Source organism: Euprymna scolopes, chromosome 16, assembly GCF_053919585.1.
Source record: "Euprymna scolopes isolate OS-2025 chromosome 16, ASM5391958v1, whole genome shotgun sequence".
Lineage (NCBI taxonomy): Eukaryota > Metazoa > Mollusca > Cephalopoda > Sepiida > Sepiolidae > Euprymna > Euprymna scolopes.
The window spans coordinates 53,052,986-53,073,940 of record NC_136497.1 but is presented as its reverse complement, the minus strand read 5'-3'; the positions used below and the strand labels follow the sequence as shown (position 1 = coordinate 53,073,940).

At 34.7% G+C, this 20,955-nt stretch overlaps 1 protein-coding gene across 1 annotated transcript in view; it reads left to right on the top strand.

The window, feature by feature from the left end:
• Nucleotides 1–17,363, top strand: part of LOC145295959 (calcyphosin-like protein) — a 35,858-nt gene extending 18,495 nt beyond the window's left edge. Inside the window, exons 2-4 of the mRNA XM_080141866.1 lie at nt 3,307–3,484; nt 11,746–11,952; nt 17,024–17,363. Of these exons, the coding sequence (XP_079997992.1) occupies nt 3,307–3,484; nt 11,746–11,952; nt 17,024–17,128 (490 nt within the window). The 3' untranslated portion in view covers nt 17,129–17,363. The remainder of the gene's footprint in view (nt 1–3,306; nt 3,485–11,745; nt 11,953–17,023) is intronic.
• Nucleotides 17,364–20,955: the final 3,592 nt, after the last annotated feature.

Below are 20,955 nucleotides of genomic sequence, written 5' to 3'. Positions count from 1 at the left end.
TTGACCTAAAGGGTATTGAGATTTGGGAAAATCTTTTAAATCAGTTTTAGGCCAGGAATTTGGCTGTTAAGGGGTCAAAGTTTAACCATTTGACCTTTAAGAACTCTATCAAACTCATTCGCCAATTTTGGGTCTAAACACTTTAAATATTAGATATAGGTTAGATCTAACGTTATAATTTGGTTTGAACCCAAAACAATAAATATTAAAGGGTCATAATTAGGGTCGAAGTTAAAAAAAACTGACCCCTGCGGTCTCTACCAAATTACTCAGCCAATTTTTGGTCTAAACATTTGAAATTTTACATAAAGTGTATTAAGGCATAGGGCAAGCTTTTTAATCGTTTGTTTGCTGAAAATTTGGCTTCCAAGGGGCGAAAGTTCAAAAGATTTGACCTTTGCGATCTCTAGCAAACTATTAAGCCAATTTTGGGTCTAAACATTTTAAATTTTACATGAAAGGTAGTCAGACATGCAGCAAACTTTTTAATCAGTTTTGGGGCGAAAATTTGGCTGGCAAGAGGTCAACATTTACAGAGTTGACCTTTGTAGACTATACCAAACTCCTCTGCCAACTGTGGGTCTAAACACTTGAAATTTTAGATGTAGGTTACTTGGACATGGGTCAAGCATTTAAATTTAATTTGAGCCCCAAAACAATAAATGTAAAGGGGTCAAAATTGGGGTCAAAGTTAAAAAAATTGGCATCTACTGTCTCTCCCAACTTTTGTCTATGGTAGTTAAGAAAGCCTATTATATAGAAAGGCATTACCATACATATTCACACTTTTTAATATATACATATGAACATAAAGTTAGTAACAGTAACATAAATATAATAATATATAATATAAACACATCACTCAATAAGTGTCTGATATATGACTCATAAAACAATAAATTTTAGGCAAAATCCGACTTTATTCATCAACAGTCTGATTCCAACGTTTCTCTAACAATTCAATGCCTTGTTTGAAAAACGATTTGTTTTAGGTCGCATAAATACGTTTCAGTTTATGATCTCTTTACCTGAGGCATTCTTTTGTGATCTACAACCAGCCAGTAGTTGCAGTGGTCAGATCTGGAGAATATGGTGGGTGCTGAAGCAATCTGATGCGCCGTTCATGTAATTTTGGCATAGATGCGACTGACTCGTGACACGGTGCATTGTATTATTGAAAGACCAACCTTTTCTCTTCATTTGTGGCTAATTTTGATAGTGATTTCTTCCTTGAAATGCACCAATAATGCTGTATGATATCCGCTATTGACAGTTTTTCATTTCACAATGTAATTGATAAACAAAAAGAAAAAGAGGCCAAAACCTTACTTGTGAATATTATATATATACGTCAGATTGGACGGTTTCACCTGCCAATGCCCATTTAGCTGGTTGCTGAATCGACTCCGGAGTGAAGTGGTGGTTGCTCCGCGGTTCACACATTATCACATGTTTATGCAAAAATTCCAATTTTGTTGTGTTGAAACAGTTGCAAGCGACGTTACTGTTTTTAATCGACTGTGATGTGATCAAACGCGACACCCACTTTGAGCACACAGTTTTCTGATATCTTCAACTTCTCTGCTATCTCACACAACTTCAATTTACGATTGGCCAAACCGAATTTGTTCTGGGACAACTGCCGAATTCGGGAGATCTGAGTGTTCAGCATAATTTGTGTCTGTACGATCACTTTAAACTCATCATACAACCTCTTAAGTGCGATTTCAGATGAAATAGAGTCTAAAATAATATCAAACCATTGCTTTGCTCGAACAGTATTTTTACCATTTATTGTTTTATCAACCCACGAAATTTTCCATTGTGTTGAAAATCTGCAACAGTAGTTTCTCTTAAATAACTGTAATTTGTAAACTAAAATTCCGATTAAGCCATTCGAAGGTTAGTACTTTACTACATGTATGATTGATTAGTGGCACCATTTCTATGGCAGGCAAAGAACTTATTGAGTTTATATATATCTTAAAAGAAAGCGAGATTTTACTCTATTCCGTTGACCGGAAGAGTACGGCAAATTTCTTCATTGATATTAATGTAATAATGGTGAAATTAAAGTTTGCAAACGTTTCTTTGTTCACCCATCAATAGCCACATAAAGTAAATACTGCGTTTGAACAGATTATCACCTTTCTTCTCGTAATCTGGCAGCGAACAGCACAGAAGCAGTAAATATATTTGATTCGTGGCTCTATATCTTTACTTTGTGTAAATATTTAAAAGATTAAAATAATTTACATATTATGTTTATATATTTCTATATCATCTATATAATATTCTACTTGCTACTTTCTTAATTATTCCGTACGTTACGCCTTGAAAAAGGCCACATAAAATTTTTGAAAGCAACAAATCCTTAAAAAAAAGGCCAAATTCGCAAAATCTGGCTTCTAAAAGGCCAACATTGCACCCCAGACAAGAATAGAAGCGTGACCTTTGTTTGATGTAGCCTCGTTTTCGAATATCATTATAATAATAACAACATATGATAATTGTTGTAATGGTGTGAGAAAGGAACTCGTAGTAATCTAAACGTGTAGCGCTTCTTCACCAAAGAAAGAAGTCAGTGAAACGTTATGTAGAATAGGGGAACATTTGAAAGAAACAAGGCAAAAAAGAAAAAACATTATCTGCCAAGAGGAGATAGACTGAAAGAGTAAATGAGAGAGTGTCTCTTACAATGTGATTTCATTATTTGTATTGAACTATTTCTGAGTATTTATTTATCTCACTTAGGGCAGCTCTATATTTAAAATACAATATACTCAATTTTCATAGAAATGTTAATAAACTGATACTTATTCCGTAATTTTGTTTATTTTTCTGTCCCAAAACTATTTTTTCCGTTATCCCGAAAAATATTTGTTGATTAAATATATTTCTCATTCTATGGGATTTCCACAGGTCCTGCTAGTTTAATAATATTTCGTTTATTATATCATTTAGTCTCTATTTTTTATAGTTATTCACAAGTCTTGAATTAATAAATAAACTTAACTTGGAAAATAATTTAAAAACAAAAAAATCTTCAATTATACAATAATAAAATAGAGAAAAGATTGTCAAGAACAAAGTGGAGTATATGTTTTGGCTACTACATATCATCTTCTTGTCAATTCAAAAAAAAAAAACAAAAAAACTTCTAGACCCAGGGATTTTAATTTTTTTTGTGTCCCAAATCCAGAGCAACTCCTTTTGGAGAGCTGGATTTTCTATACACCAAAAACGCACACATATGTGGCACCGTTAAAACGGAAAGCGAGTGTTATCGTTGTTTTATCTTTTCAGAATGTTCAAGATCATCGATGACGATTTCAACAAAAGAATCGATCTTCCCGAATTCAAAAAGGGAATCCAAGACTACGGCCTCACTTTAAAACAGGAACAAATGCTGGAGTTATTCGCCAGGTTTGACAAGGACAAGAACGGATTTGTTGATTTTGACGAGTTTCTAGAATCGCTTCGGGTAAGTCCTTTATTTCTCCGTACCTCCCACATCCCCACCAAAGCTACAAGGTAGATAAGCATTTTATATATACTATAATGAGTCACCGCTGATCAAAACTCATACTCGAGGATAACGGTTAATGAGTTTATCAAGTGGACGACGAGGAAACATCCCGAGGGGATCGCAGACGACGGGTTAACTGGTCAAAATTGGATTATCGTAGAGGACAGCTCGACAAGAATTTTGTTGTGGATCGATAAGGGTTTAGAAGAAAGATACAACTCGATATTTAGTGAAAACAAAACAAAATACACTGAAAAGAAAAGCAAATACACCAAACAAACAAAAAAAAAAGAGAGTGGTTATACGTCAGTCCGACTACCGAGTGTGCATAACTTGTGCATAAGCGCTGAGAGCTATATTATCCCTGTCTTTATAGTAAGAAGAAAGGTTCATTATTATTCGTAAGGTGGGCACCACAACAAATTTGTTAAGATTGAACTTTAAAACTACCATTTTGTAGACATCCATTATATTGTATTTCAGAGATGGGAAGTTCTTGGAAAAATCTGTGTTCTTTGAGGTTTCGTTTAGCTTTATGTACACCGAGAAAGAAATGAAAATTATTTGCAGTGGTTTTAGCTGAACGAGTTTTTCTTTTTCTTTTTTTTTTTTTGCTATGATTATTTGATAAGGGAAACCAGACATTGGAGCTCAGTCGAGCACCTACCATGAAAATATCAATTGAAAAGAGAAAGAGTAGCAACGTCTTTTCTGTGAGTAATGTATTGTGGTGATTTCGAAGTCGTTTTTGTACTCTGTGTTCTGAGCGGTAACTTCCCAGATGCGGAAACAGGATCAATAACTCACGCATCCAGCCTTTCATCACTCGCACACATCTACACACGCCCTACAAAAATAAAGGTAACGCACACACGTAAAAAATACTACGCTGCTAAAATAATCAAATGCGCACATGTTCACACAATGAACATTTTGATTTATAATTACCATTCACTCAACTTCCTTACACAAACACGTGTTGAGCTATGAACATTTTTTTAACACGAAAGTAACTGTTATTATTATTTCTTATATAATTTTTTTTTCTCATAAACTTTCGAATTTCTCGTTTTTCATTCATTCATATAACTTTTGTTGCGTTTTAGGTAACCGCTGATTATCTGATTACCCTTCTATTATTTCATTTTATTGTGCATGCCTATATATCTATAATATAAAGCTGAACGTCTGTGTGTGTGTCTGGTCACGAATAGGCTCCTATATGGTTGACTATTATAGAAAACTAATCACATATAATAATAGAAGATGTATCGAGGCACAGGAATGGGTATGTTTGATCTGGCATAATGATGATTTATTGAAATTGTGGGGTCTACGTACGCGCCTGGTCCACAAAATATGGAAATAAAAAATTAAAAAAAAAACGTTTACAAGTGTTTTTGATGTAGATGTACATAATAATACTTTGATAAGTATGTTTTAATTTAAATAGGGATGGTATAATAAAATTGTGGGGTCTGCGTTCGCGCCTGTTTTCCATAGAATGGAAATAGGCACAAACTTTAATAAAGATTTTTCATATCTATCTGCGTAAGTATACTTTGATAATTATGTTTCAGTTTGAAGAAATATGGTATAATAAAATTATGGGGTGTTCGTTCGCGCCTGACCTCCATAGAATGTAAATATGTCACAAAGTTTAACAAGGTTTTTTAATATAGATCCACAGAATATTGTGATAAGTGTTTCAGTGTGAACAGGTATGGTATAATAAATTATGGGGTTTATCTATTATATTTTTACTTTCATCATATTTTGCTTTGGTTTTGATACCCCCCCCCCAAATTCGAAGCTATCTCTTTACAACCCATCCTTTTCATAACCTATCATACTTTCATAAATCAGAGTCCATTTTCTGTAGGCTGTTTTTGAACCCAGTCAACGATGGGTACTTTTGCTAGTACACACACACACACAAAATGAGAAAATGCATGTTTCTTATAGGTTTAATTTCACATTTCGTATGGGTACACAGTTTTTGTTTTTCCATTTTCTTAGCTGATGTAGAGATTTTCTGGTTTGGTGACTCTTGAACACAACATAAATTGTCCATGTGAAAAAACAGTCAGTGTGTAGCTGTAAGCCACACAATTGTAAAGATTGTTCCCTGAGCTTTGTTGATGGTTATTGCAAACGACAATAAAATTGGAAAATGCAGTTTCCTAAAGTGTAATAGTGTATTCGGTGTAATCAAAGGAATGCGCGGAATGAAGATATCTCCACATGTGAAAGATCCTGTTAAGATTGTTGTTTCTATGATATTGTTTGTTAATTTTTTTTACTGCAAGCCATGTGCAATTGCAAAGCTTGGATTGGTTTATATTTCACAACATGATAATTAGTACACAAATTTTCAGTTGCAGTATATGCGGAGGCATCCTTGGCAAATCTAGCTGTTGGATAATTAACCACATTATCTGCTTCTACAACAGTGTCGATGAATGTGTATGTGATTACCTCACTTGGAATTTTACGTTGAATAATAGCGTTAAGTTCATGGACGTCTTTGTATTGAGCTGCAAGAATAGCTCGTTTACTCAGTCAAGTGGAAGTCGCATAATTAATTTGAATATCTGGAAAACCCTTTTTAACCTCTTCTTTTGATGTAGTAAAATTACAGAAGTTAAAAGTCAAAGAATGTCGCCCTTAACTCGGATCAGCTAGCACTTTTCCGTGCCCAATTTCCCACAAGTGATGTAACATTTCTGTGCAGATCGAGCAGTCTGCAACTGGATATGCATATTTTGAGTTAAGTTTAATGTCTTCACATGGCACCAAAAAGTAGAGTACTTTAGGGAAGCATTTATTTTATCTGCCGGTGTTGATTGAAGAATTACAGATAGCATTTGTCTGAAATCTCCTGCAAGCAATATTACTGCATTTCCAAATGGTCTGCTATTGCTATGCAAATCTTGCAAAGATTGACCAAGAGCCTCTAGTGATTATTTGCATACCATTGTGCATTCATCCCAAACAATAAGTTAGCATTTCTGCAATATTTTTCCCTATACTGGATGTTTTGGAGATGTTGAACATGAGATTTTTGAAAAATTTAATGTTTAATAGTAGTTTCAAAGTAGAATAAGTAATTAATTGAGGAGACTACAATAGGATAAGGGGTTAGAGATGGACATAGACAGGAAGATATATAGATAGAAAAGAGAAAGTGAGAGGAAAATACAGAAAGAGAAGGAGATATAGAGAGAGATAGATAGATAGATAGATAGATAGATAGAGAGAGAGAGAGAGAGAGAGAGAGAGAGAGAAACAGAGAGGGAGCGAGACAGGGGAAAGGGGAGAAGAGGAGAGAGATAGAGGGAATTAGAGAGAGAAAAGAGCTCAAAGAGATATGGAGATGGTGATATAGAGAGATAGATTGAGAGAGAGAGATGGATGGAGAGAGTTATTAAGAGAGGAAGAGAGGGGGAGAGAAACAGAGGGTGAAGTACACTTCGCCGTTTTTTTCCTCGATCAGTAGAGGAGAAATCCTTCGAGACTGGGGCAATTTTTATTTTTGTTACTTTTCCGGGAGCTAGATTTTCCACAAATTAGAAACCGACTGGGTTATCTGAACTTTCACCTAACAATTTAATAAACAAAAATATATTTTAAAACCTGAATTTAACGTGCAAATACTAATTTTTAAAAATAGCACGGTAACGTAGTACATAAGCGCCACTTTATTTCAAATATTTATTTTCCAAAGACTGATAGAATGAATTAAACTTTAAGTGTTGTGTAATTATTTTCTCAGCGTTCGGCTTTCACCGGCGCATGACGTCAACAGCCGAATAAAGTAGAGCGTTACCGATGAAATAATAACAACGCTATGTGAAGGAAAAAGTAAAGTAAAATTTTAAATAAAAAAAATCAAAAAAACCTACAGGTCATTTGTATTTCTTAATAAATGTTTGTAGAAAATAACATGTTTTTTTTATCACAAAAATAAAGTTTTAGCATTTTTTGCAATAAATAATAGCAACTTCGTTAATTTTTACGACTTGCCCTTGCGTATTATAAACACCTCAACCTCCTCATGTTAAAAACAGCTTTAGGAATACACCCCACCTCCCCATGTTAAGAACGGCTTTCGAGGTTTTGGGGATATATATATATATATATATATATATATATATATATTGCCGATCCCCGTAGGATTTTTTTCGTTATGTTGTTATGCCCGGGAGGAACACGCATCCACCGATCGAATTGTTTCTTTCTTTCTTTCCTCTGTGGATGTCATGTTCCGGAGAAATTCGAGTTGCAAGCTGAGTTACATCTAGTTCATTAAATGCATAAGTACAAATAATTTTTTTTTTACTTATGCTTTATTTCTTAAATTTAACAATTTCTGTGTTACTCTTTTAACGGTTGTTAAAAAAAAGTTTTTTTATACACATGTGTAGTCAGAATCGTTATTTTTCGTCATTTCAAAATGGTCGACCGAAAATAAACGATGTCGAATAATAGTTTTTTTTTTAAATGTGGTAATATTTTTTACTTTTTAACATTTCAAAACACAGTTAGATGATAAGCAGTCACTCTTATAAAATTTCATGGAAAACGAGGGTGTAAATTTCTAGTTTATCGATTGGAACAAACCAGACAGTTGATATATATATACAGTGATGATCATATTTATTGGCACGGTAAAATAAAAGTTAAATTTTGTCTAATAAATTCTAAAAAAGGGATTAAATTAAAGAAAATAACAAAGTATATTATGTATTTTTAACTGGCCTTTCCGATGCAGCAATCGGATTTTAGAAAAAATAAATAACAAAGGAACAACAAACATAATTGCAAAAAACCCTTGTTCAAAATTATTGGCACGGCTTTGTTTTTCTTTTAGTATCAGTATAATATCAATCAATTTCCGGTTTACGTGCTTTCTGAACTTTTTTATAGCCATATTATGCTTGTTTAACGCTAATTCAGTGAATAATTTTTTTCAGATAATTTTTAGATAGCGATTTATTTAAACTATTATAAGTGACTAAATTATAATTTTCAATCGCCATGGTTAAAACTAAGGAACACAGCGAAGACGTCAGGAAGCTTGTTGTAGCATGCCATACCAATGGGGAGGGCTATGATAAGATTTCAAAGAAGCTAAACCTTCCCAAATCCACTGTTAGAGCCATAATAAACAAGTTCAAATCGCAAGGCCACGTTATGAGTTTAGAGCGTAGAGGGAGAAAAAGGATTCTTTCCCCAAGAGATGAACGGAAAATTGTTCGACAAGTAAAACAAAACCCAAGGATCTCTGTTGGGGAGATTGTTGATGAACAGAGCACCTCTGGAGTGAATGTATCTCGACATACAGTTGGTAGAGTTTTGAAGAGAGCTGGTTTAAAAGCATGTCGTCCGAGAAAGACTCCCTTATTGAAGCCTATGCACCTGAAAGCAAGGCTAGCCTTTGCAAAACGTCATATTGATAAAGATGTTGCATTCTGGAAACGTGTTCTATGGACTGACGAAACGAAAATAGAGTTATTTGGCCATAATAAAGTGTCTTATATTTACAGAAAATCTGGCGAAGCTTTCCTGCCTAAGAACACCATACCCACCGTGAAGCACGGTGGAGGCAGTTTGATGTTTTGGGGATCCTTTGCTGCCTCTGGACAAGGGCGACTTGTTAAGGTCACAGGTAGCATAAAAAAGGAAGATTATGTTAAAATATTGGATGAAAACCTGAAAGACTCTGCTAAAGAGCTCTCACTTGGTCGTCGTTGGTGGTTCATGCAAGATAATGACCCAAAGCATTCGGCTAAACTGACTAAGAAATGGCTTGAGGACAATCATATTAATGTTTTGGAGTGGCCATCACAAAGCCCAGACCTTAATCCAATTGAAAATTCATGGAGAACATTAAAATTGAGGGTAATGCAAAGGAAGCCTAAGAATCTTATTCAATTGGAGGATTATTGTCAGGAAGAGTGGGCTAAAATTACTACTGAAGAGTGCAACAACTTGGTTGTAAACTATGAAAAGCAACTGAGGAAGGTAATCAAGGCCAAAGGCTATACAATTGATTATTAAATAAATCGTGCCAATAATGTTGAACAAGGGTTTTTTGCAATTATGTTTGTTGTTCCTTTGTTATTTATTTTTTCTAAAATCCGATTGCTGCATCGGAAAGGCCAGTTAAAAATACATAATATACTTTGTTATTTTCTTTAATTTAATCCCTTTTTTAGAATTTATTAGACAAAATTTAACTTTTATTTTACCGTGCCAATAAATATGATCATCACTGTATATATATATATATATATATATATATATATATATATATATATATATATATATATATATATTAATTTTATTTATGTAGGTAAATCGATAACTTTATACCCCAAAATCATATAAATGTCGGTGTGGCTATGCACAAAGACACTCCAAAATGTTTTCTACCAAAGCCAAGGATCACATCCGTGTTCCTGCATTTATGGTAATTAACAGCAAAACTCCAAGGTGATCAACTCTGAGTAGATATTTCAACTATGTAAACGAATTTTAATTTTTGTCAAAGTTTAGTTCACCCTTTTTTTTTAGTTAGTCAATTTTTATAAAATTAAATATTAAGCTTTTTTGATTTGAAATGAAATTTTTTAATTTGTGGTTAAAAATGTGTAAATTATTAACTTTAACTTCAGGATCTGATTTCTATATCGCAATAGCAAGAAATGGCTGTTTAAAAAAACATTTTTAGATTAAAAACATCTTGTAGTGAAAAGGAATCCTCAAATTATAAAGTGAAAAGGAATCCTCGGATACAACTTAGCAGTACCATGGCATCGCTAAGTTATAAGTTGATCCTATAAAGTTTATAGAGTAAAGGAAATTAATCGGCGCCTGCTATCTCGTACCCGAGATTCTGCAGAATGAATAATATCTGAGCTGGTTGTCCAAATGTGATACTATCGACACCCCCATCCCAAGTATAAGGAAGTAAAAAAAAAGAGGAAAAAAACCCAACAAAAAACAAAATGGCTTCTTTTTCTAAATGTTATTGCCTTCTCGTATTTATTTTATGATTCTCGTTTTTCTTTTTGATTCATGTTTTGTTTATACCTGTATTGTTCTGCTGATAAACTTGTTTAAGTTTATCAGCAGAACAATACAGATAAAGTTGTTCACCAGAGTACACACATGAAACTTAATAAGATTATTCATTATGGTGGAGCGGAAAAAAACCCGGGCATTAAATGTAAATATATTTAGAGTTATTTTATGGGCACTTTGAGGAGTGGCAATAGGTTTTGTGAAATTTTACGACATTTAGAAACAATTTACGGACAGTCTTGGGTTTGCGACAGTTGAGGACAGTGTCCAGCTTGGGACAGTTGGCGACTGGAAGGTGTCCCGAGAGAGATCCGAGAGATTGGAGTCGAAGCTGGACTAGAGTAGATCGGGTCGAGAAGAAAATCACTGGGGACTGTCGCGACCAGGCAGCTAGCAACGGACAATGTTTGGAGTTCCTTTTTCTACGCTACGTCACACACACACACACACACACACACACACACACACACACACACACACACACACACACACACACACACACACACACACACCAAGCTTAAGTGATTGTAACAAGTACTCGTCTTGTGTTTTTTTATCGTAGCACGATCACGAAAGTGATAGGATAACACAGATATCTATATTCTATTTTAAAAGGAAGATAACTATCCATACGTCATTAATATTTTGTATAATGCTACATTTATGTTTTTTATATGCTTTTAACTAAAAATAACTGCGTAATTGTACTTGACCGTAATTATTCATTTTTACTAAGTACAGAGATGTGAGGTAAAATAACCTTTACTAAGTACAGAGATGTGAGGTAAAATAACCTTTACTAAGTACAGAGATGTGAGGTAAAATAACCTTTACTAAGTACAGAGATGTGAGGTAAAATAACCTTTACTAAGTACAGAGATGTGAGGTAAAATAACCTTTACTAAGTACAGAGATGTGAGGTAAAATATCCTTTACTAAGTACAGAGATGTGAGGTAAAATAACCTTTACTAAGTACAGAGATGTGAGGTAAAATAACCTATTATTACAACATTACAGTCATTACATTCCCAAAATGGCTTCTTTTTCTAAATGTTATTGCCTTCTCGTATTTATCTAATAATTCTCGTTTTTCTTTTTCTTCATGGTTTGTTTATGTCCATACCAGCCACCCATGCCCGAATGTCGAAAGAAACTTATCATGCAAGCCTTCAACAAACTCGACAAAACCCACGACGGCATCATAACAACAGAAGACTTGAAAGGAGTCTACAACGTAAAGCATCATCCGAAATTTCTAAATGGTGAATTTACCGAAGATCAGTGTTTGCGAGTATTTCTGGATTCTTTTGATTCAGACCAAAAAGATGGAGTGGTACGTGGATATTTCAGGAATTATATAGTATATATTTTTTTTAAACATAAGATTCACCCCCCCCCATGAAAATTGAATTGCATTTTATAGTCTGAATAAAGGCCGGGTTAAGACAGCAAGAAACCTAAGCAGGGAAAAGATCATGGATCCCTATACATATATTATCTATATATCTATAAAAGTGAACGTGTGTGTGTGTGTGTGTGTGTGTGTGTGTGTGTGTGTGTCTGTGTCTGTGTGTCTGTGTGTCTGTGTGTCTGTGTTTGGTGTATGTCTCTGTAGATTACCCTACGCAATAACTCTGTCAATTTTAAATCTACAGACTCGAAATTTGATATACAGGGTACTGAGATTTAGGAAAATCTTTACGATCGGTTTTCGGCCAGCAATTTGGCTGTTAAGGGGTCGAAGTTTAACGATTTAACCTTTGAGAACTCTACCAAACTCCTCCGCCAATTTTGGGTCCAAACACTTGAAATTTTAGATATAGGTTCCTTGGAAATGGATCTACGAGGGGCATGCAATAAGTAATGCCCCTGACCCACTTCCAGTTGTCTGATCTAGCTGAAATTTTGCATGTGCAATGATTTATATCTCTACGGGTTATGTGGCAAATTACAGCTCTGAACTCGTGGTTTCTGTTTTACAGGTGTTTGAACTGAGTCAGGTGTGAAATGGAGCTTGTTGAATGTCGAGCAGCGATCCGGTTTTTCTATTTGAAAGGATGCACGTCACAGAAGACTTTTGATGAAATGAAAAAAACTTATGGTGATAATGCCCCATCATATGACCTTGTAAAACGCTGGCATCGTGAATTCAAACATGGCCGGAAGTCTGTGGAAATAGCTCCCACACATGGTCGCCCCCCTTCTACCATTGATGAGGCATCTGTCCGTCAAGTTGAGGCTGCCATTACTATTCGCCAAATAGCCCAAGATGTCAAGATTAGTACAGGGTCTGTGCAAACTATCATTCATGACTATTATGCATAAGGTGTCTGCCAGATGGATTCACAGATTGCTCACACCATTCCAGAAGCAAGAACGCGTCGAGTGCTCGAGGATGAATTTGGAGATGTGCCAAGAAGATGAGTTAAAGTTTTTCAAAAGACTGATTACACAGGATGAAACCTGGGTCCATCACTATGATCCAGAGACCGAAGCCCAGTCAATGCAGTCGAAGCACTTGGACTCATCACTTCCAAAGAAGGCAAGGGTGCAACCCTCCGCTGGCAAGGTCATGCTTACAGTCTTCTGGGACCAGGACGGAGTAGTGATGACAGATTTCCTGGCAAAGGGTACCACAATTACAGAAGCCTATTATGCTTCACTTTTGAGGAAATTAAGGGAAACTATCAAAATCAAGAGACGGGGCAAGATCAGCAAAAGTACCCTCCTCCTGCAGGACAACGCTCCGGTACACAACTCGCATTGTCGCCAGATCAGAAGCACGAGAGTGTGGTTATGAAATCTTCCTCCATCCTCCCTACTCTCATGACTTTGCACACTGTGACTTTCACCTCTTCCCAGCAATGAAGTTGTTTTTGAAAGGAAAGCGTTTCCCAGATGATGCAGCCTTGATTTCTGAAGTCACGTCGTGGTTGGAGGACCAACCTGGGGTGTTCTACAAAAACGATCTCCAGAGCTACATCAAATGATGGGAGAAATGCATAACTCTGGGTGGTTCATATGTAGAGAAAGACTAATAACTGTGCCAAGCTTCGTTGCTCTACTGCTACGGGAAGTGAGTCAGGGGCATTACTTATTGCACGCCTCTTGTAATTTTATAACTTGATTTGAGCCCAAAACAATAAATGTTAAGAGGTCATAGTAGGGGTCAAAGTTACAAAATTTGACTTTTCTTTCCTCAACATACACCTCCAAACACCCGGGCTGAAATGCTAGTTCAGAATAAACACAATGCTGTAGTTTGAAAATAAAAAGAAAGAAGATGCCGCTTACCTCATGGCGGAAGGAGAAATAAATTGTCGCCGATAAATGATGTCAATAAAGAAAATATGTTCAAGATACTTAAATATCAGTTGATATGTTATTTTTTTAGTACCCCTACCCATCAGTTAGCTGTAATAAGCAATGGGAAATCTCGTCATGAATAACAAAGGTTGCGTTTTTTTGGTTCTTATCCAGAATTCTACCTATATTAAAAACAAAATCAAGGAAAAATCTGTATGATGTACGTAGCCGTAACGAAACGAAAATATCATATCCCAAACATCACGTAAATTGATCGAGTAGTTTTATTTATTTAATAAGCAGATCAAATTTTAGGAGTAACCGAAGAGCGGCTGCCCTGCGTGCCATTTTGAAAATAACCTAAAAAAAAACAAAAAACAACAAAAAACAAAACAAAAGGCGATAACTCAATAATTCAAATTTGCAAGATTTATGTTGTAATATCTACGAATTCCCATGAATCTCTTAAAAATGATTTTCGTTATAAAAATAAGACTTGATAAATTTCCGTGATCTTTGGGATATAATATTTTCGTTTAATCACCGGTAAATACATCATACATCGTACATATATCATATTTTTTTTTATTATAGGGGAATTCTAGACGGTACCTTTTTCTTTATTTAGAAGGCAAGAGTGCGCTATTGGAACGTGGATTTGCGACCCTGGTTATTGAAGATAATTTGCTTTTTGGATTTACGAAGTTTGAGCTGCTTGCTGTCATTATTATTGTTATATTTTTAGCTTACCCATTGTTCAATAAAATCACGAATACAAAGCTGTAAAAGTAAAAGTTGTCTTTCGACCCCCCCCCCAAAAAAAAAAACTTGATGTATCGTTGGCCACTTTAATCACATTGACAAGTACTATACGGATACTGAACATATTCTATAGTGAGCTGAGGTTCCTCTATCGGATTACAATTCTATTATATTCCTAAGATTAAAGATTGAAATATACTGAATACTATACTTATGTTCATATAATATGTAATTATTAAAAATGGAACATGATGTCCACACACTAAACATTCCATAGTATAATGTAAAGATCAAGGTTATATGAAGTAATCCGGGAAAAGGAACGTCGCCCACCCCTACATTCATATTTAAATAAGATGACATGTTTGTAGCATGTGTTTATATGCAGTGAACAGCGTAGGTATATGCTGCCTATTTTCTTGTTTATGAATATACTTACATTTGTCAATGTGTGAGTATGTGTAGTGTCAAAGTAATGGGGGGATGTTAGTAGTTTCATTATCTCCTCTGCGAGAGACAGAAGCGTCGTCGGGCATTCAGTGATTGAGTGCTGGGTCGATTATTTTACTGTGTGTGGTGGTGGGGGAAAGAGCGTTGAAATGCTTATTTTATGGGTCGGCCGTCGGCTTGCAGAAACGAAGTTTGATTTTCAGTACACAAAAATGATTTTTACTTGCGGATGCATCTGAAGACATGCCATTCTTTCTTTCTTTCTTTCTTTCTTTCTTTCTTTCTTTCTTTCTTTCTTTCTTTGCAATTGAGTCAATTTATCGTTTGAATCATTTGGATCCTTTGTTTTTACGAAAATCTATTTTTTTTACATATTAGTATATACATATTATATACTGGTGTGTGTATATAGCGTGCATCTATTCGAGACGCCACTGGTCTCTTTAAATGCATATGCAGCACGTCTGCAAGTTACGACAGTATCGTCTAGTATATGTATACGGTGTTTACAATGCATATACAATATACCGCCGTCGTCTTTGTGTGTATATACGGTGTTCATATAAATAACATGTATATCAAAAACGTGTTGCAGTAAATCTTGCATATATATAATAACGAGTTCCAACCAAAATACAAACATATAATGTTCAATGAGTGGGTGCGTGTATGTGTGCGGCTGTATACACATACACAGTTCACAAATGGCTGTTCAATAACAAACTCTCGTCAACTGGACAGTTTACGTAACGAGACAAATAATAAATAAATATTTTAGAGACAGTTCTTTAAACATCATCGTTTGCGTCGCACACTAGAGAAAAGTAGACATACCTTTCTTGTACTGTTTCCTCTGAGTTCTGGTTCTGTAACGAAGATATTTCTATTCAAATTAAACATCATGAAACTTGGTTTATACTTTATACGTCTTTATTTTTTTGATGTTTCTCGTCCCAAAGTTTGCAAACATCTCTCTTTGTTTCTACATCTTTCTAAAATGCCACGCCGATCGCATCATTAGATCAAAATAATGGACGCAAAAGTGTTGACCGACCGTTTACGTGAATATATCATAACCTCGTTTCTGTTTATGTACCCCTTACATCAAAAGGTCACCCCTTTTGTTATTGCTAACATTTGTTTTATGTAAATATTCTAACTGGCTTTAAACTAAATCCCAAAGCCCTTTGCTTATTATAAATATTTTAACTGGCTTTAAAATATTTGACCCATCGCAAATTCCAAAATTCTAAATCTGCTATTGTTTCAAATGATTATCTTCTAACATTATTTGTACTATTGACATATTTTATATTTCAATAACATTGCACATTAGTTCGATCGTCCATCGATACCTTCCGTCTCATGGAAACACTGGAAATCCAGTCTGCAGCGCCGTTATATACAACATACAGGCATTGCGTGTAAGTTTTTTCACTCAAGTTATATATATATATATATATATATATATATATATATATATATATATATATATATATATATAGAGAGAGAGAGAGAGAGAGAGAGAGAGAGAGAGAGAGCATTGAAATAGATTTGTTATCCTCTGTTCTGGTTGTACAGAGTGTCCTTAAAATGTACTCACACTTTAACTGTCCTCAGAATTGTCTGGACAATAACGGTCATCAATTTGAACATTTGTCAACATGATTCTTCAATTACATTTGGCTTCTGTATTCGAAGCTATTCCATTTTATTCGATTTTCATAAATAAATGTTTTTAGCGTCATTTGAAGTGTGAGTACATTTTACATTTTTTTGAGACACCCAGTAGTATGAACCCGTTCTAGGACGGGTACACCAACTATTACAAACGAAGAAAACTCATTGAATTTCACTAAGGCTTTGTTTTGTTTGTTTATTTTTAGGTTACAAAAGAAGAGTTCTTGAATTACTACAGCGGCGTGAGCGCCTCTATAGACTCGGATGCTTATTTTGATTTAATGATGCGATCGGCGTGGAAACTGCAGTGAATCGAATCAGCAACCGGAATCACCTTACTGCCACCCATCCCATTCTACCCTAATGCATAAAACTATTCGAATGCATGTTCATGGACACAACCTTTCAAACTAGCTAATTTCAACGGGTTCATTTGAGTTCATTGTTGTCTAAGAACTTTCAACGGAAATGCGTAAACAGAACGAATTCGGATGCTTCCTGAATTGGCAATTGCCGCTGAAAAAAACAAAAAGCCTAAACAACCCCCCCCCAAAAAAAAACCCCAAAACAAAAACAAGCCCCCCCCCCCAAAAAAAAACACACACAAAAAAAAAAACAAAAAAAAAACAAATAAAATTCAAATTTTATGTCATGCAGAATTGTTCTCGATCTTCGGGCTCGGGTCAAGATATAGTATTCGTTCTGTTCTCTGCCAGCGAATGGGATATCATTTTAGACCGAGACAATTTATACTTTTATTCCAATCTAGAATGTCCCCTTTTAGGGGAGCTAGATTTCCTCTACATTAAAAACCGAGCCCGTGTTTAACTCTGCACTCACGGAGAGGCAAGGAAATGGGAACTTGTTATTGTGTAGAAGGTATTATTCCAAGTTTTAGTAAAAAACAAATATTTGTTTTAATTTGCATTTTATTTAAGACGAACGAGGTTACTCGGCGTTGCCGGGAGCATGGATAGCACACAATGGAAGATTCAAGAAGCAGTATGTGTCACAGGTTTCTATTACCTCCCCTTCTCTCTCAACCTATCTCTTCGACTGTCTCCTATCTATATTCCCCTCTACTGTCTCTCTCCAATTCTCTCTTTCTCTCTCTGTACGTCTTCCTTGTAGTTCCCCATTCTATTTTATTCTCTCTGGAAACTGGTTCAATAGAACACACACACGCACGCACGCACACACACACACACATACACACACATAAATAAAATAGAAAGAGAACAAAAAACTATCCTTTGATCCTAGTTTCAGTATCGTTTAATTTTTTTTAGTAAGAATGAAAACAAAAGTATTTTTTTTTTACCTTTATGCATTAATTTACTCTTTGATGACGTCAATGAAATAAATATTAAAGTGTTTTCTTCTTATTTATTTATTTGCAGACTAGTAGCCTCATCTTTATAGTTGTTGTTTCACGACGTTTCAAGTCAACTACTCCTCTGGTCTTCGGCAGGCTGTTAACCGCGACGGGATAGGAAGGCTGAATCTTTTAACTGTATCTTCAGAATTCCTATCCCGTCGCGGTTAACAACCTGACGAAGGCCAGAGGAATAGTTGGCCGAAACGTCGTGAAACAACAGCTGTGAAAGATGAAGATAATAGTCCGAAAATAAATAAATAAATAGAATATACAAATTACTCATCTCAAAAGTATTCCAATAATTAAATAATATTTTATTTTTTAACTTTAACTTTTCGGGGTCAAACTGAATCAGCTGATATAAGATTTTCAAGTATATCTTGTGTAGTTTCTGACTTTAGCCGAACATACACACATCAGATTACGATCTTCCTTTATATAATTCGTTGTTTTTAACTTCCGAAGCGCAGATATATGTATTTAACTTTCATCGATTTCGATTATTAATCGACAAGAGAAGATAACTCGTTATGCAACAAATTATGATTTTTTACGATTACTCATAAATTTATTTGACCATGATTTGCACGAAAACATTCCTTGACTAAAGAAATGAGTGTTTTCATTCCCAGCATCGTCAACAGTAATCATGCCCTAAATTTGTCTTCGCTTCATAATTCAGGTGGTGGTCGAAATCCTACATTCAAATACAGATCGTAAGGCAGTCAAGATCATTCCAGTTATTATAGGAGCAACCGGACTCATGAGAAAGAATTTCAAAAACCGCCTGGTAAAGATAGCCAGTGAACCAAGTGCAAGAGAGATACACACAATTGCAAATAAAGAAACGTCGTGAAACAACAGCTGTGAAAGATGAAGATAATAGTCCGAAAATAAATAAATAAATAAATAAATAAATAAATAGAATATACAAATTACTCATCTCAAAAGTATTCCAATAATTAAATAATATTTTATTTTTTAACTTTAACTTTTCGGGATCAAACTGAATCAGCTGATATAAGATTTTTAAGTATATCTTGTGTAGTTTCTGACTTTAGCCGAACATACACACATCAGATTACGATCTTCCTTTATATAATTCGTTGTTTTTAACTTCCGAAGCGAAGATATATGTATTTAACCTTCGATCGACAAGAGAAGATAACTCGTTATGCAACAAATTATGATTTTTTACGATTACTCATAAATTTATTTGACCATGATTTGCACGAAAACATTCCTTGACTAAAGAAATGAGTGTTTTCATTCCCAGCATCGTCAACAGTAATCATGCCCTAAATTTGTCTTCGCTTCATAATTCAGGTGGTGGTCGAAATCCTACATTCAAATACAGATCGTAAGGCAGTCAAGATCATTCCAGTTATTATAGGAGCAACCGGACTCATGAGAAAGAATTTCAAAAACCGCCTGGTAAAGATAGCCAGTGAACCAAGTGCAAGAGAGATACACACAATTGCAAATAAAGAGACAGTTAGAATCATCAAAAGGATCTCTAGGTTGGAATGTATGAGATAGCGGGTGAATGTCTGGCATCCGGTAGAATGCCCCATCCCCAGCTAGATGAAAATGATAAGAAAATTTTAAAAAGAAAAAAAGGTGAAATGGTAGCGGTTTACAAACTCGTTTCAGAAATTTGAGACTATTTAAAAATCTTGAACAGAAAACAAACGACTTGTTTTATTTTCAGTAAAACTTAGAATGACACTCGTCTCCACAATAACAACTTTGCATGACAGAAATCTTTTTGCGAGAAATCTGACGTCAAGAACCACGTGAATTTGTTTAATCTCCGAATCTTTTGCGGCAATTGTATTTGATTGAATGTATAATTTTACTGTTAAGTTGAACATTACTCATCTAATAAATTTTAGTTGAAAGAAGATGTTCTTAAGAGACAATTTATTATGAATCAACCCGGTTTTATTAGTTGTTTTTACCTACCCCCCTCCCATTAAATAAAACAAACACATTTACTGTTGGTCGTAAACCTCTTATTTTAAATTTCGATTTTTAATTTCTTTATAAACGTAAGTCTTCGATTTCAATATAACAAAGCCTTATTTTCCACATTTCTTACTTCTTTATATACTAAGGTTATCACAGCGTATGTATTCTTAGTTAAATTAGAATTTTGAAAAATATTTTCATCTCAGAAATAAATTTAATTACGCGCGCAAATACACATTCAGTATAAAGAAGTTCTTAAGTTTTTTTAGAAAAAAAATGCATATAATAAAATAAAAATGCAGTTTAAATTCCTAGGAATACTAAGTTCAACATACTGCAGAATTGCATAAGCGGACTGGAAAATTCACGATTACAAAAGTGAATTCAACTATATAATAGTGGGGGAAAAAGAACAAGAATAAGAGTTCTTAACTTAAATTGGCAAATAGAAATCGAGAATAATCAGCTGTTTATCATGTACCTGTTCCGGAGATTTAAAAACAGGACAGCTTTTAAATTCATCCCAATTCATGAAAAATAGTATTATCTTCAGTAACAAAATAGAGACATGATCCAGTTACTATTCCACTAATATAAGTTGAAATATTGGCGGGCGGAGTGTTTAGTCACATACTATTGAAGATACATCGAATATCTTAACTTGTTACGATTTTCGCCTATAAAAATTAGATGGGAAATAACTTTCATAGATTTAAGGGGAAGTAACCCCCACGTCTTAAATAGATAAACTTACTTCCGTTTTTAAAGGCAACTGTTGTCGGCTAATAG